Consider the following 18,501-nt stretch of genomic DNA (forward strand, 5'->3'; position numbering starts at 1 on the left):
TGGGAATGACTCTAAAGGAATCAAAAGAGTAATTGACATTTATATCCTCTATGGTTGGCAAAAACACCAAGATCGTCACAACTAAAGATTTTACAAATTCTAAATTTATCGTACATATTTGATAAAGATATTTCATAAAATTTCAAAAAGAAAAACTACTATTTTGGCCGATGATAAAGATTCTAGGACTTATTCAAACTTCAAGTTTTCAAAGCCGTAGATACACCTAAGGCCAAGTAAGTACAAAACCTATTTTCTTTGCATTAATCTTTCAACATTTTGCATACATTTAAAAAATACAAAAAGAGTTAATACAACGCAGTCAATCAAACATCATGAAAAAGGGTTAAGGTATTCCGTCAAAGCACGGATCCGGGCAGCTTGACTCATCATCACTTTTTCAGCGTCCGAAGCATCACGACTCACTAGACAAGACGAGAAGGCATCGAAACAGGGACCAAGCAAGCCCCTCCTGAAATCACTCTCCGGGCCTACTGAGGAAGATAAACCATTGATCATCGAATTCGCAGTTGCAGCAATGGAAGAGTTTATAAGAATGGCCCAACTAAGGAAATCCTTATGGATACTTGGCCTTGACGATGCTTATGAGATTCTAAGTGAAGATGAGTACAAGAGAACATTCCCGAGGGGAATTGATCCAAAACCATTTGGATTGAAATCAGAAGCTTCTCGAGAAACGGTCGTTGTTATCATGAATCACATTAACCTTGTTGAGATCCTTATGGATGTGAATCAGTAGTCCACCATGTTTTCTAGCATTGTTTCAAAAGCAATGATTCTTGAGCTTGTATCAACATGCTAGCAAAAAACTATAAAGGAGCCCTTCAAGTGATGACAATAGAATTTCAAATCCCACCAAAGAGAGTTTTCAATTTCCTTCGCGATGATAACTTTAGAAGTGAGTGGGACATTCTTTCTAATGGCAGTGCTGTTCAAGAAATAACACATATTACTAATGGCAGAGATCTTGGTAATTGTGTCTCTCTACTGCGAGTTAATACCACAAATTCAAGCTAGAGCAACATGTTGATATTACAAGAGAGTAGCACCGATACAACAGGCTCTTTTGTAATCTATGCTCCTATTAATATTATTGCAATGAACGTGGTTCTAAATGGGGGAGACCCAAACTGTGTAGCACTCCTTCTCCTTGGTTTTACTATACTCCCCGATGGGCTAATAGTAAATAGAGGTAGAATTACTGAAGTTGGGTCTGGTGGATTTCTATTGACTGTCGCATTCCAGATCTTGGTCGATTCGGTTCCAACTGCAAAACTCTCTCTTGGATTTGTGGCGACTGTTAAACAACCTCAGTGCTTGCACCGTTGAAAGGATCAAAGGTATCATTACAAGGGACAATGCATGAATTGGGAAGGTTAACTTATGATAGAAATATAACAAAATCAACAAAAAAAGGCAATGAAGAAAGATTAAAAAAAAAAAAAAAAAAAAAGATATTCAAAAACCTTTCGAGTTACACTCAATTCCAATTTGTTAAAACGCGACTGAAGAAATATCTGAATTTCTAAACTCATCAAAATTTCATAAAATCCAAGATCTCACACGAGCTCCGCGCCATCGAGATCAAGGAATTAATAAACGTAAAACTCTATCAGACCCCGTGCTTGAGTAGTCATTTTTCACAAAAATCTTCAATACAATCGGTAATTCAAGATCGCATTTTTACAGAATTTTTCTGGCCCGTACAAATAGGGGTTTAGTCTATTCTTTGCAGTTCTTTACACACAATTCCTACAAAGAAGGGCAGCTGTAGACACCTCAATTTGAACGGGCCACTACTCGAAAGGACCCAAAAATATAGATTTTTCAAATAAATGGGCCAACGGACCTTAAGGGCCCAAGTCATTGAAAAGTGACATTTTGATTGAACCAAGGCCCTTAAGACCTCTTAATGGTTTGGGAGGCCCGCCAAGAGGACTCGGCCAACACTCCGATTTCCCAATATTCACCGTTCCACTTTCAAAATTAAAAATACCAAATTTTGGATAAAGTTCACCAACAGGCCTAAAAAGTCCAATTTGCCAACACGTGCCATTCTGATTAATTTAATAATTTCAAATCTAAAAAAAAATGGATAAAACTAAAAATGTGAGACTTGGGATATCTATCACTTCCTCTACCTTCACTGCTCCGCTCCTGAATCCAATTACCCTAAGCCCACCTAAAGCCCGCAAACCCTCAACACTCACAAATTCCATTTCTCACCTTATCCCCTAACTTAAATCCAATCCCACACCACAAAAAACCTAAAATATACCCACCATAAAAAATCCAATCCAAAACAAACCCTACCCGATCCAATAACCCAAAGCCATTCCATAACCCAGGCCCAATACACTAAAAAGCCCACAAGCCTTTATCTATATCCAACTCATATCCAACCCATAATCCTAACCCACAAACTACTATCCACATCAACCAATCACCATCTTAATAATCAAATATGACACATGTCATCACCCCATCTCACCTCCCTCATCCAACTACCTATCCTATTAATTTTCTTTAAATTTCATCTACCCATACATCAACCCATCACATTTTCTCTCAAATCAAACACATCAACCCACACCCTTCTTTAACCTACCCTCATTACTCCCTATAAACCTCTATTCTCTCAAATCAAACACATCAACCCACACCCTCCCCTAACCTATCCTCATAATTTCCTAACCCCTATTCTCTCAAATCAAATACCTTCCCCTATCCTATTATCATCACTCCCTACTAATCAATCACCACCTTCCCCTGATCTACCATCTTTACAACCTAAACCTACACCCCCCGCAAATACTCATTCTCTCCCATCAATTAATTTAAACCCCTAATCTCTATACATCATGCCACATGTCACGATCTCCTTCACCCTCCCAACCACCCTCTTACACCCTCCATTCTCTTAAATCAAATACCACTCAATCAATCAACCACCCTCTTAAACACCCATTATCTCACCTCATCAAACACTACACCCAAATGATTTGGGTAAGATCCAAATCATTTGGATCAAAACACAATCCATTTACACTCATTACATAATTACCCATCTCCCAACTCCTAATTTCATATCCCCCCACCTTTAAAACATATGTCATTCTCTACTCTCTCCCACTTTACCCCATTATATCCCTAAAATAACCCCTTAACATCTATAAATACCCTCATTCTCTTCCAAAAAAAAAGCCCCCAACTCTCACTACCAACCACTATTATCAATTCTCTCACCAATTCTCTCTTACTAACTCTACACCAAGTCTTACATAAAAAAAGAATTCAAATCTCTACTCACTTCTTCTCTACTATTCTATTTTCACAATAATCTTCTAAAAAAAACATATACACACTCTCTTATAGTCTACTAAGGATTCAAGAAGACATAAAAAAAGAAAGAAAGAAGAGAAGAGAAGCTTCAAGGTGGGTTCAAGACTCCATGTCCCCTTTTCTCTCTACTCTCTCCTCCTCCCTCTTCTATTATCCCCTCTCCTCTTCATTTATTTTAAATGGATTTAAGATGAGTGGATCTCAAGGCAAATGATCCATTAGGATCATCTCTTTCAATGAGATGATCCTATGATTAAGCCGAAAGTAAATCCCTTCTTAGGGTACAAATCCACACACGTGACACTTTATTTTTCGTATTTTTTTAAATCAAATGATTGAATTTTTTAAGGTTATCGCCACTTGGTGGGGAGAAAAAGGGTGTCTAACACCTTCCCTTTTCTCCAATCGAGCCGTTTACCCCGGATCTTAAGGTTTGATCAATCCTTATCCATCATGAGTTACCATATGCCAAAAATGTCACTTTTTTCAAAAAATGTACATCGGGTAACCATTCACACCCACTTACAATATGAATGATGGCGACTTCTAATCTTAGTAGATGTGGTCATCGTAACGACGAAACCACGTATCTACAGTTCGGATATGGATTGATATTCCTTGACCCATCTTGGACCTGGGTAAGATATGGATCTTGTTTGGATATAAATTTTTTCTTATATCCGTCAAGATCCGAATGATATATTACTTCGCAAGTTATATTTGTATATTTTTGAAGTTATCTTTCATCAATTAACAACGGTTGATTGTAGTTGTCAAAGTCTTTTTCCAAAATTAAAGTATTTTGAGTTCAAGTCACCATTTGACTATATTTTAACAATTTTATTTGAAATAAGCTTAAACGATTTGACTTTATCTGACCCAAATCAATTAATTCGATTGGATCGGATCCAGGTATGAATTTAATAAAAGTAAATGGTTCAGATATGATTTTAACTATTAAGATTCAAATTGAATTCAAATCCAGATAAAACAATCAGATATGGATATGGACATACTCATATTTGACTTGAACCCAATCCATTTTAAGTCCTAATGAGAAGAAGAAGAAGAAGAAGAGAGAGGTTGAGTTGTGATTTTCTGATTGAAAATAGAAAGTTAAGAAACAAAAAGTCTTGACTGGTTCCATAGGAAATGTGATTTATTATACACATGATGACCTTAACAACTGTTTATCATAATCATCTAAAAATTTTTAAAAAAAACACTGTTTATCATACAGTTGTAAGCGAAGGCTTTCCCCCTACCTTCCTTTGTACAAAATTGACTTTTGACTAATTGAAAACCTTTTCTTCCTATCCGGAGCACTCTTCGGATACGCGAGTATCCAACGTCAATAATGGACTCATAAATCTAAAGTCACAAACCGAGTGGATGGAACTAGTTGGCCGTCAAATTGGACTTCTACTTAGGTCTCCATAGGAGTTATTAAGATAAAGAACTGGTCTGATAGTTAGTTGTCTGTCCACTCCATTTCTGTGCTTTTTATCCATTGAATTAAATAATGCACAAATTTTTGTGAGGTGCAGATTGAAGGACAGTGGAACAGAGGAAATGCACTTTAGTTTGACTATATAATTCAAAATATTGAGCTTTGAATTTTTTGTAATTCAAACAAATGGATAATATGATGAAATATCCCAACATGAAAAATTGGAACGCATGTAAAATTGACACCTTCAACTCACTCACATTTATTAAAGAGAAATATATCTCAAAATGATCAATTTTTGACATAATTCCCATTTTAACTAATTATTCATTGAAATGATCAAAATCTAAAGAGAGAGACTACAATTTTATCAAAATAACAATTTCATTGATTTAAAATAACAAGATTATTATTTTCTTTCTTAGTGTCAAAGTAACATTCTCATTAATTATAAAAGAGACGATCTCGATATTTTAAACCAATGAGATGGTTAATTTGAAAAACTTGCGATTTTAATTTTGTATTTTTGAGAATTAAAATAAAAAGTGAGACTCAATTGGAATTCGTAATAATCAGCTCACAAAATGGTAATTTACCCATTATTAAATTTCGTCTTTTTCTCCAGCAATGAAAAATCAATAATTTTTTTTTTTTTTTTTCTAAAAAAGTGAGATTAATGATCAATAATTGATAGGCGAAGGAGACTTCCGGGAACCCAAGTCAAATGGTTATAAAACTACTTCATCCAAACTTTACTATATATTTGGCACCTTGGAAAGGGCGAAGATTCTAATTTGAAGTTTTCTTTTTTGTGTTTGTGAAGGAGAAGATGAGAAGAGAAGAGATTTCAGTGGTTCTAGGTTCAGTTTTCTTCCTTCTCTTCTTTGTTGGTGAATCAAGAAGCCTTCTTGAAAGTTGGTCTCCATCGACATGTGGAGAAATCCAAAATATCAGATACCCATTTCGCTTAAAGGGTGATCCCTCAAACTATGGTGAACCACAATACGAGCTGTCTTGCGAGAATAACATGACCATATTAGAAGATAATTCGAGGAGATATTATGTAAAATCGATTTCATATAACTACAGCCGTACAATCCATCTCATCGATATAAACGTGTTAAGCGGCAATTGCAGTTTTCCATACCGATCTCTGAAGTGGGATGAAATGTTTAATAATTCTTTGCAGTTTTATGTCTATTACGACCAGACCTCTAGTGCTACATTCATGAATTGTTCCAAAGCCATCAACAATCCAACATATAGGCACATTCCTTGCTTGAGTGGGAACACATATAATGTCTATGTTCTCTATGGTTACCAATTAATCTCCGATCTTGAAGGTTCATGTAGCTTTATTACTGCAATTCCTATAGACTTCGAGGAGTACATAAAGAATTCTTCAGACCCGAATATTTTCAAATTATTACAGAAGGGGTTCGTAGCATACTGGGGGAACGATCTGTACGATACGGGCGATGATGATTATTATACAGGCGTACTCAAGTTTTGTTCTTCAATCTCCAATAATGACATATTTTTTCAGCCCTGTGGAGGTAACTTATCTTGTTAATTTTTCTATCATTGAATTGTTCAAAATATATTTATAAAAAAAAAAGATGCATTTTTTAGTAAGACAATTCCAATATTAGAAGTAGATTTAAAGGGCTTTTGGAATTCGAATTATCGCTCTAGACTCTAAATAGGTTTGAAAAAGATAGAATTATTAGGATCCTTTGGTAATATCTTTAACTTGTAAAATGGACATGGTGGTTAAAATAAGGTTGAAGTTGAGGATTAGGGTATTCAACTAGATACCAATATTGTGACACTTAAGGCATAGAGATAAATCAATGGATTATATTTGCCAAATCTTTCTTTTTTTTTTCGTTATAAGGGGAAAAAAGCGTTGTTGAAAGTTTGCTTTAGTAATAGGTGAGGTCCTCTAGTGATAGATTTGTTAACTTTAAAGAAAACCAAAGCAAATGGCGTTAAATTCTACATGTGAGGATCGATTTGAATAAATCAATCCTATCCCAAGAGACTCTGGGTTAGATTTGGAGCATCAGATTATTGTTTGCATTGCTATAATTTTACGGAAATCTTTTACAGGCAAAGAATGAGACTCTTAACTCTTCTGTTTTGGGAAGTTTCCCTTCCTCTCACTTATTTGTATGAAATTCATATCTCCCTGTCAATCTCTCTTATTTGAAGTTGCCTGGTTATTAAAAAGATAGAATTAATATTTGCGTGTTTCATTTCATGAAATTATCAAGTTCTTCTAAATGCTTCTTCAACATGAAGTAAAATATCTCTAATTGGAAATGTCAATTTCATGTTTTTGTGGAAAGACCGACCCAAGGCTGAGAAATGGGTGTATTGTTTCTCTTGTTGGGTGTTGTGTGATTTGTCAATTTGATAGTCATCTAAAAACATGTATCTCAGATTTGATTGGTGATCATGGTTGGAGTATTCTTTTTTAAGGACATGAGAAGATGGAATTAGTAGTGGACTTAATATTGGCTCATTTGATTCCAATTTTGGATGAGAAAGATAATGATGTTTAACGAATTGTAGATTCAAATATCTGATGTTCATCGAGTGGCATATTCAATTGCGGTGTATTCTTCGTTTGGCATAAGAAAAGCTACTCTGGAATTTAAAGATCATCTGTTGCTTTATATGCAACTATCTATTATATCTGGTGTGAGCCTAGCAGGATAATTTTTTTAAGGCCTGGAAATCAATTTATGGAATCCTAGTGGGACAAGTTCTCAAATTATTGATCGACATGGCAGTTCAGGCTCATTTATTTTCCAATAATTTAAGTCATTTGTATTGTCGCCCCTGTTTTATTTAATAAAACAGGGGCGGGGCATAAGGTGGTGGCTTATCGCTTTAAAAATATGGCTGTGTTGGAGTAGACAAAAAATGATGAAATCATACTATTAAAAAAGGCGGAATCAAAGTTAGTTCCCTTAAAAATACTAGATGGCAATGACATGGAGAAGAGAAGAACTAGAAACCTAAGCGTAAACAAGTACAAACAAAGGGTGACAAATAGGAGGAATGCATGAAGTAATCTTCAAAATGGTGATGATCAGTTCTAATGGGAAAAGATGAAGATTATAGACATCCAGAACTAGGTTTGATGGATAATATTCAAGGAATAAGGCCGGAGCAGCAATTGTAGTTAGTGAAATCGCTAGTGGGTTAGGGGTGCGTCATCAGGCCAACATTGTCCATCGTGATTTAAAGCCGGAGAACTTTCTTTTCTTGAACACGAGTGAGGGTCACCTTTGAAGATCATGGACTTTTGGACTGACTGTGGACAGTCATAGGTGACCAACTGAATAAGAGGTAGGGTGTGATCACTTCCGAGTCAAATAGACAAAATAAAGACTCAAAGTCCAATAAAGTGTTCATTTGGATTACTTAAAAATATTCAAGGAATAAGAAGTCCCCCCTCCAACCATACTCACCAGATAATTTATGAGATAAATCTCTAAGGAGGGATTCAATAAACTTGATTTGAAGACATATTTAAGTTTGGATTTAGTAATTTTTTCCTTAATTCCTTAAGATTTGCAAACTGCCAAAAACGATATGGAAGTTGATGGTCAGGTTGAAAATTAAAGTAGTTCAATAATATTTCCAATTCAAATCCCATTACGGAACTAATAAGTGGGAGAATATTTAAAATTAGTAAGATGTTGTTAAACATTCAAATCCTATGCTAGTAAATATTTTCAAATGCTTATTTTGTATAATTTATATATTGTGGACATATATGTTTGTAAAATAATTTAACAAGAGAAAGAGTATCTCAAAAATATTTAACAGCTTGTCCAAGTGCCTCGATGATCATGTATAGACTAAGGGTTAGATAGAAAATGGAAATCTCAAAGGCCTGTATTTGGTATTGTCTTATTGAAGGAACTAATTGATCACATATCTTTGGAATGGATCAGTTTGGTTAAATATTGTATTTTTGGGGTTCAATAGCATAGTAGTGTGACCCAACTGAAAATGCCTAAAATTTAATGCTCTCAAGGGGAGAAAAAATATAAGAAATAGGCTTCAAGACATCTGATGGGAGATACGCACAATTTTAAAGTGTTTTAACTTTTTTTCCAATGTTTCCAAGTACTGTTAGAAAGGCATTTGTATAGGTGACTTATTGGTGCATCACAGCTTAATATTTCCAAAGATGTAATTGCTGGTATACCCCTAGGCATCCTACTCTTTTTTTTTTTTTAAATTAAATCATATATTTTCAAGACTAGTCACATTATTGTCAGGGTGTTTTTCAACCCCAAACTTACGATTAATTTTATGTACATGTTACATCCTCTTTGAAATTTCTTTTGCATCTTTTTAATCTACATATTTGGTTACTTATTTTCTATTTTGCAGCTATTCTATTATTCTTTCCTTACATAGCGCTATCATATATAGGTATGATTTCCAATTCTTAGCTCAATACCTCTAAACAAAAGTACTGATTATTACTTCTAGAGTTAAAGCATTTCCTCTCTCTCCACACTCTGCAGGATTGGTCAGAATTATCCTAGCAGTAATTATATTCGTGTTCATAATACACACCTTCCGAAAGAAACATACAACTTTGGATACTATAGAGAAGTTTCTTCGTAATCAGCATGACCTCATGCCCCATCGGTACACTTTCACTGATATCATTGGAATGACTAACCACTTCAGAGAAAAACTTGGTCGAGGAGGTTTTGGGTCTGTATACAAAGGGCAACTCCCTGGTTGTTCAGTCGCTGTAAAGATGTTGGGAAATGCTAATTGCAACGGAGAAGATTTTATTAATGAAGTGGCCACCATCGGTAGAATCCACCATGTTAACGTGGTAAAGCTAGTCGGATTTTGTTCTGAAGGTTCGAAGAGAGCTCTTGTCTATGAGTTCATGCCTAATGGATCACTAGACAAATATATCTTCTCAAAGGGAGCAAAACATCAGTCATTGAGTTGGGAGAAACTCCATAACATTGCTTTGGGCACAGCTAAGGGGATTGAATATCTACATCGGGGATGTGACATGTGCATTCTACATTTTGATATCAAGCCTCACAACATCCTCTTAGATCACAATTTCACCCCAAAAGTCTCGGATTTCGGCCTTTCGAAATTGTACCCAAAGGAATATGACTTTGTTTCGGTCAGTACTACCAGAGGGACAATAGGATATATAGCTCCGGAATTGATATCAAGAAACTTTGGGGTTGTATCAGATAAATCAGATGTTTATAGTTTTGGAATGTTATTGCTAAAAATGGTTGGAGGAGGAAATAATGTTGAGTGTCAAGCAGATAATTTGAGCAAAATTGATTTTCCATCATGGGTCTACGATCAACTCGATCAAGGCCTAGAGCTAGATATTGAGAATGCAACGGAGATTGAGAAAAAAATTGCAAGAAAACTATGCACAGTGGGTCTCTGGTGCGTTCAAATGAAGCCAGTGGATCGTCCTTCCATGAGCAAAGTGATCGAGATGTTAGAAGAAAACGTTGATAATTTGCAAATGCCCCCCAAGCCTGTCTTATCTTCTCCTCGACAAATGTCCATGAGTGTCTCTTACTTAGATTCAACTTCCACAGAAATGTCTATGATAGGATTCAAATAATCATATTTGGTAGAAGGAGATGGGGGAGTGTTATTTTTCTAGCTTGTATTATATATAAAGTTCTTTAATATGAGATTGTAGCATTACTTAATTTGACAAGGTTCTGTCAATAGATGTTCAAATGAACAATCTTTCAAAAATAGATACTTAAATAATCTATATTGATCATTAGGAACCCTATGCTTTTTCCTCCTTTCTCTACCTGGTTGGACTATAAAAGTTTCCATTGTCCAATACAGTGTATTGGACTTGGGGCTAGAGCCACTCATGCAGTAGACCATGTGTACATTACAACGTCCATACAACTTCTGTTTTTTTTTTTTTTTTTGGCTAAACGAGAAGTATATTAAAATGAAAAGTCAGAGGGCATAGCCCTTATGTTATAAGCCTAACAATAGGCAAATACAATAGATCCCCATTAATTGTCATTTTGGCTGAAGGGGGAAGAGAATTAAAGTTAGCAAACGTAGTAAAGAGTCTACTCTGGAGGGCATGGTTTGCTTATTTATCTGCTGGAATGTTAGCTTCCCACAAAACGTGATTGATAATCCAATTACATAATTGCAATTTTTCTTTGATTTGGCAGAACCAAGCATCTAAATGCCATGGGTAAGAGTGCTAAAGCAGCCCTCTTAGATCCATCGGAGTAAGAGCTCTACCGCTCTACCTTCTGGACGATGTTGCCAAACGACTCTGATCGCTCTTGAAGGAGGTAAAATCTTGGGAGATATACCAAATCGTTAAAGCTTAGATAATTCCAAAGAAGAAGATCTTTTCTTTGGGGAGCTAATGGTATCGATCTCAACCAACCATCTTGAAATCTTGACAATGGTGAGCTCTATGGTAGCTTTCACACTTTCAAAAATTGCAGCATTTCTTTCTAACCACATTATCCAAAGGATAATCCAAGGCGCAGAATGAGTTATTAATTTTGGCTAAGAGCAATCACCAGTTTACCCCATTGAAGCACATCATCTAGAGATATAACAACATCAAAACAGTTCCGAATCCAACACAACGTGAAAAAAGCCTATATTTGACGGCCCAAGGCCGTTGAATTTCATAAAATTTGACACACCAAGGCATCAAATTTTTCATTGTCAATTTTTTTTTCGACGGACCAAAACCCTTTATATTAATGAAAGATGGGAGAAATTTGATGGCTCTAAGCCATTGAATTGGGGATCATAAAAAATTTCAATAGCCATAGTGTCATGGTCGTATTCTTTCGAAGCGAGGTCGTGCGGCGCAAAGGGGTCAAATCCACTTGCAAGCTTGTAAATAATGATCGTACACACCGAACGTAGCTAGAAAACAAGTAAATGAGATAACACGAGGCAAAGTCTGGAGGCAACTTTGTTGATATAATATTGATTACACGGGGTAACGCGTTACAAAAGCATAAATGTGTGTTACAAAGTAATAGATGATCCTATGACATGCGAGACTTCCATGGAGCTGAGCTTGAGGGCTTCAGTCAACGTGGGTGTAGGCCGGGGATTGGGAAGCACTAGACACCCTTCCTACAAAGAGTATAACTTTTTTTTCCTAGGTTTCAAGAAGGAAATATCAAAAGTGGAGGCTGGTCATACTCCCTTATTACAGAAATGACACTAAGCTAACAAGTATGCCCTGGCACGGGGCTGACATGTACCTCTAAGCTAACAGATATGCCTTGGTACGGGGGCTGACATGGTTTCATAGTGAGCCTTACATAGTATTACATGGGTGCTCCCGGGTAGCTCCGATGCGAGCTTACACCTAAATCTAGGTGATAGATGTTATGGCCGTTACAGACTCCCCCACCTATATTGCAGACGTCCTCGTCGCATTGACCTGGCAAACTCTTCAATCTTCTGCTTGAAAGGTTGTAGGTTCTCTGCACTCTCCTGTGTGACGAAGTACTCTACGTGTTGCTGCTGCTGTTGCTGGATGGAACTGCTGCTGAATTGACGTCTTCGAGAACTTTGTCGACAACACGCTCTGGCTGAATGAGAAGATGTACGTGTTGAAATGTTGCGCGCGGGATCTCTTGGATCTACATGTTATGACTTGAGACTTCTTGCATGGATGACAGAGTAGATGATGCGTAACCTGTACGATAACCAGAGTTTAGCAAACCTGTACATACTTGGACTGTGTCTCCTGTAGCCTGAGACAATAGTGTGAGAAGTTAAATCCTGTTAGCCTGTGATAAGTTCAAAAGTACTCTTGTTGGAGAAAGAGTTCTGAAAATTGGAATTGAACAAATTTGCATAATTTTCATGATCGACATTGGCAAGATGCCTGAAATACTCCAACGCAGAATTGAATCTCTCCGCTGGCCAATTTGATTGACGATGTCCACTGGTTGGAAAGTCAAGCTGGAATCCAAGTAATCTGCACAGTCCGTCTCATAACTTCCCTGTGACTCTTGAATCTCTGACGCTGAAAATACTCTGGGGAACACCCCAATTCTTGTTGACACTCTGACGAAGTAACTGAAGGGCTTTATTTGCAACTTTAATCTGACAGTAACCTGATCTCAAACCCAATCTTGAAGAGTATTTGGTTGTCCCAAGCTTATCAAACAAGTCAGCACTTTACCGGATAGGATACCTATTCTTGATGGTGATCTTCTTCGATGCTCAATAATCGATACAATGTCGCAAAGACCCATACTGTTACTTGCTCAACTCAGCTAGTCTTGGAAGATTCATCCTGAAAGGTCTCTTTGTAAAAGGTGTGGCAATAGGTAGCAATTCATTCTGATGATCTATCGACCTACGTGACTGTAGTGTCCTTGGAAGTTCATTCGCTATCACATCATCAACTTCTGCTAAAATCTGTGTAACTTGTGTGGGAGTTGAACTATGGTCCTATTTTTCGGATTCAACTCTCAAGGAAGTAATATACGGTTGATTACCTTTCTTTAACCCTTTCTTCAATTGAATGGCTGAAATCAACTTTCCCTCTTCCTTGCCTATGGAGACGAGAACAAAGCTTGGACATTCACCTAGCATGCCCAAGGTGTTGGCAAATGGCATCGGTACAACCCTGTTCTGTCGCATGAAATCTATCCCAATGACAACTCTGAACTCATCGAGCGGAACTGCGAGTAAATCAAGCTTACCCTTCCATGTACCTATCTTGACAGACACTGACTTGGCCAAACCTTGGATAGGAATGGCCTTGGAGTTTACAACTTTCATATGGCTGAACCCTTATCGAGCCGAATATTGAGACGTTTCGCCTCTGTAGGGGTAATGAAGCTGTGCGTAGCTCCTGTATCAACCATTGCTTAGGTGGTCTTGCCACCAACTTCAATATCAACATACATAAGACCCTTCCGTTTTCGACTATTCTAAGTCTCAGATGTCTGCTTCATTGCATTCAAAAGATGCAAGGCTCCCATGTGAGGATAATCACCATAATCTCGCCCACTCGTACTCTCGTGACTAGGGTCACTCTGGGATGTCAATAGTGCAGTCAGTTTGGCTCGCTGTGGGCATTTAAATGTCTTGTGAGGCCCACCACATGAAACACATACGTGCTTGTGACAACGCTTGACTGGCGAGGTATTTCTGCTCTGTGAAGGGGAGGAATTCTGTGAGGATCCTTGACTAGAACTCTGTCTATGCCTCCATTCTTGCCATTCGAAAACTTCTTTGTGTACTCAGGTTACTGGTAGTAACCCTTCGACTGAAGGTGTACATCCCGTTGGCTCCCTCCCACGGGAGTATAATCAGTTAACCGCTCGACTGCTGCAATGGCAGACACGAGATTTTGCACACGTTGCCATTGGAGCTTTGTCTGAACCCAAGGCTTGAGTCATTCTTGGAATGAAAATAACTTGTCTTTCTCTGACATGTCATGGATATCAAGTATCAAGGTGAAAAACTGCTTGACGTACTCATGAACTGTATCTGTGTGTTGGAGTTGCCTCAACTTTTTGCGAGTAATGAACTCCACGTTCTCTGGTAAGAACTGGTGTTTCAACTCTCTTTTGAGGTTCCCCCATGTATCAGTGGAACATTGGCTACATTCTATCTCGGTGTACTTAGTTTGCTACCAAAGTTTTGCGTCACCTACAAGATACATAGAAGCAGTTGTTAATTTTACCTCTTCTGAATCCGGACGAGCTGCACGGAAGTACTACTCCATGTTGAACAGGAAATTTTCGAGTTTTTTCGCATCGTGAACACCATCGAAGGTATGTGGCTCGGGGACTCACAAACGTGAGGGAGAAGCATCACTACTGGTAGGCAGATCATTAGTGACGGCTCAGACCAGGAGACCTACCTTCGTAGTGAGCTCTGTAATCTGTTCTTATAAGTTGGCTAGGTTTCCTCGGGCATCTTCCTCGAGGCCATCTACTCTAACTTTGAATGTTACGGATTTTTCTTCCAGCGTGTGCTGATGACCATCTAATTGCGTAATACCATCAACGAGGCCGGATAACATGACTACCTTCTTCTCTAATACCTCAATGCGTTCCTTGTTTGTACGTGGTGGTGGTGTGTTTGGAGTGGGTTGGTCCGCGGTACTTGCAGCTCCTCTTGCCATTGTTAGCATGAACTAATGGAAACTGGGGTAAGAGCTTGGGGATAAAATCAACGTGTACCTAAACCAGCGTAGTTGAAATTCCAACTGTGCTCAAACAACTGTAGCTCTGATACCAACTTTCACGGCCGTACTCTTTCGAAGCAAGGCCATGCAGCGCAAAGGGGACAAATCCACTTGCAAGCCTGTAAATAATGATCGTACACACCAAACGTAACTAGCAAACAAGTAAACGAGGTAACACGAGGCAAAGCCCAGAGGAAACTTTGTTGATATAAAATATTGATTACACGGGATAACGCGTTACAAAAACATAAATGTGCGTTACAAAGCAATAGATGATCCTATGACACACGGGACTTCCACGGAGCTGGGCTTGAGGGCTTCAGTCAACGTGGTGTTAGCCGGGGATTGGGAAGCACTAGACACCCTTCCTACAAAAAATATAACTTTCCTTTCCTAGGTTTCCAGAAGGAAACATCAAAAGTGGAGGCTGCTCATACTCCCTTATTACAGAAATGCCATTAAGCTAACAAGTATGTCTTGGGACGGGGTTGACATGTACCTCTAAGCTAACAGATATGCCCTGGTACGGGGGTTGACATGGCTTCATAGTGAGCCTTACATAATATTATATGGGTGCTCCCGAGTAGCTCTAGGGCGAGCTTACACCTAACTCTAAGTGACAGATGTTATAGCCGTTACACATAGGCTGTCGAAATTCACTTTTTAAAATTTGTGAAGTTTGGCCCGTCAAATTTTCTTGTCAAAATTTTCAATTTTCACATAGTGCAACCATTAAAATGATTCCAAATTCTTTTCGCAAAGCTACTATCAAAGAATAAATGATTTAACTGTTTCCTCTTCTCTTTCACATAAAGAACATCTAGATGCAAGACTGTTCCTCCATTGTTTTCGGACAGAATCAACTAGGCAGACACCATTCAAGATTTTCCACGCAAACTCATCTTCCTTGAAACCAAGGAATACCACACGACTGAAAAAGAGGCTGACCAGACGAACTTGTCTTTTAGACCTTTTGAAGAGTAGTCGAGAGAATTTCTTGAATAATTTCTCCATTAGAAAGATGAGATTGAAGAGCATTGACATCCCATAATCTCTTGACTAAAGTGGAAAGACCTCTCCAATTGTGAAGGAAAAGCAAGAAATCAATTCCATGGTGAACTAAAATTCTGGAAATTTTAGTCGTGTGTTGCATCATCTTTTTCATGGCCTTCCAGATTTTAAAATCACAACTTTGGGCTACAATAGACCACCAATCACCCGAGGGAGCGTATTTAGATTTAAGAACCTCACTCCAAAAACTTGTATCTGAGATACTACGCCAGCATAGTTTGATTATCACAGATCTATGGATATCAGAAAGAGAGTGAAACCTGAGGCAACCCTCCTCCTTTGACAAGCAAACCTTTTTGTAACTGATGATTTTATTGATTTTTTATTACACTATTTAATCTGAATAAAAATTCGATTTAACTGGAAAATTTAGAATTGAGATTTATACTTAATAAAACTTTCATAAGAACATCGGATTTATAAATAGACTCGAGTTTGCTTGTGCCTACGTCATGGATGAGTAACACATGTTTTAAATCATGGCACTAGAATGCAATAATGTTTGATGCAGATTATCAATGAAATAAAGAAAAAAAAGTTAAACCTTGGCAAACAAGGATTGATCCATAAAAATAATGCTGATTCAATATTTCTTTCAATTCAAAATCGATTTCGATTTACGTAACCAAATTAAAAATAGCCTTTAGGAAGAAATTTAAATTAAACTAAAATGAAAAATAAATCTGCAATATAACTTCTTGGATTAGTCAAATCTATAACCCTTCTCTTAGATTAATTTGTCATTGCTTGTCTCAATCCTCTCGACAAAATTAATGTCGAAGGATCAAATGATGGAGCGGTGAAATTTCAAAATGTAAATTCAAAGATGGTGAACAAATTAATAAGAAGAAATTAAAAGGTTTGAATTTAATATTCTTCGTCTAGCATGTCTTAGCTTGAGCTTATCTAAAAATAAGTCATCCAAATTAGGAAATCAAATCTCAACCCAATAATCCGTACTTAAAAATTTCCTACACTAAACATTAAAGCATATGGTGAAAGTAACAAATTAAAATTAAGAGGGAAAATGTTACTCCGGCTTCATCGACCTCTCCAACAGAGGGTCTAGCCGGTGATCATCACAAGAATCAACAAATTAGAAGAAAATAAAATAGAGAAGAGAGATGAGAAAGATGGAAAATTGATCTTGATCTAAAATTGGCAGTAGTTCCTAACAAAGCTTGAAATCAAAAAAGAAATAGCAAAAAATATAAAAACCCTAATTATAGTGATGATCTATATATCTAAATATACATTTTTCTACTCCGCTTAAACTTTAGTTTGGTCTTTTATTTATAAAGATCATATTAGGATTTTTAGAGTTTGGAAACCTTTCATAAATAAAATAACTTCAAAATCCGACTTCAATACGAAGTATTTATAGCCACCAAATTTTTGTACAAATCTCGAGGAATTATCCACTGACACCACCACGCCGCCCAAGTTGACCAAGCCACTGTGGACCATGTGGGCCCAATTGGCCTACATTGTGGTCCTTGGTCTTGTTTCGGATCCTAGATCGCAGTAGAATCTTTGGATTTTTCTAATTCACCTTAAAACTTTACGACTTTCCCTTATTAAACAAATAACCGTAATAAGGTTCAAAATATATAATTTAATGGAAATCAATAATAAATATGAACTAATAATGAATTATATCTAATTAGAGGATTTAGTATATAATTTATTTGTAAAATCTAGTAATTAGGGTTTTAGAAACCACTTTCTAGACCTTTATCACACTCCCAAACCTAGATTTGCTAGTCCTGAGCAAAAATTAAGTAAAAAATTAAATTACAAACTGTTTTGGTAGGTTACACGACTATATTTAGCAAATACAATAAGTCCTTAAACCCCTAAGTTAACCCTAATGGATGAGTTTGACTTGTGAGGGTTTGTAATGAATATACCTATAAAATTCTAACACTTCAGGCAAATATCAAAATTAAAATCAAAGTATGTAAGGCGAACATAATGACATTTCACAAATCAATCAAAGTTCCTTTATGTTTGAGCAAAGTTCTAAATTTTCATCCTTTAGTTTAGAAAATCCAAAAAAAATAACTTGAGTACTCGTGCAATTTTTCTGATTTTAAAAGCAACATCTTTTTCAAGAACAAGATTTCACCTCCTAACTGCTAAGAATTGTCGGTTCTATCTAAATTCTAACTCGAAACTAAGCATCATGTCTGGGATTGTGAGAGGTGTGGATGTTCACTTTAATACATTTAAAAGATTGTATTTGTGATATTCTAGCTTACTCACGTTTTTACCATTGACGACTTTCACACTACTGAAACTACTTTATTTTGTCTCATTGGATTCTTTTCATTTTTGTACTTTTTTAATTCAAACATTT

At 36.9% G+C, this 18,501-nt stretch overlaps 1 protein-coding gene across 2 annotated transcripts; it reads left to right on the plus strand.

Moving 5' to 3' along the window:
* The first annotated feature begins 5,547 nt into the window (after positions 1-5,547).
* Positions 5,548-10,631, plus strand: LOC147394421 (rust resistance kinase Lr10-like). Of its 2 annotated transcripts, XM_086453546.1 has the most exons (3): positions 5,550-6,369; positions 9,230-9,271; positions 9,367-10,631. In XM_086453546.1, the coding sequence occupies exons 1-3, from the start codon at positions 5,643-5,645 to the stop codon at positions 10,461-10,463; spliced, it is 1,866 nt and encodes a 621-aa protein (XP_086309672.1). In that variant the 5' UTR covers positions 5,550-5,642; the 3' UTR covers positions 10,464-10,631. The 2 variants fall into 2 exon arrangements, with proteins under 2 accessions (XP_086309673.1, XP_086309672.1); XM_086453547.1 differs by lacking the exon at positions 9,230-9,271 and having other exon boundaries at positions 5,548-6,369.
* The last annotated feature ends 7,870 nt before the right edge of the window (positions 10,632-18,501 follow it).

The sequence above is a fragment of the Akebia trifoliata genome, chromosome 9 (assembly GCF_017979445.1).
Source record: "Akebia trifoliata isolate Shusen 1 chromosome 9, ASM1797944v1, whole genome shotgun sequence".
NCBI classification, from domain to species: domain Eukaryota; kingdom Viridiplantae; phylum Streptophyta; class Magnoliopsida; order Ranunculales; family Lardizabalaceae; genus Akebia; species Akebia trifoliata.

Excerpts from the sequence above, each read along its gene's own strand:
- LOC147394421 (XM_086453546.1), top strand. The coding sequence starts at position 5,643 with ATGAGAAGAGAAGAGATTTCAGTGGTTCTAGGTTCAGTTTTCTTCCTT. Across the intron at positions 6,370-9,229 it reads ATTTTTTCAGCCCTGTGGAG|CTATTCTATTATTCTTTCCT; the intron begins GTAACTTATCTT and ends TCTATTTTGCAG. Across the intron at positions 9,272-9,366 it reads CATAGCGCTATCATATATAG|GATTGGTCAGAATTATCCTA; the intron begins GTATGATTTCCA and ends CACACTCTGCAG.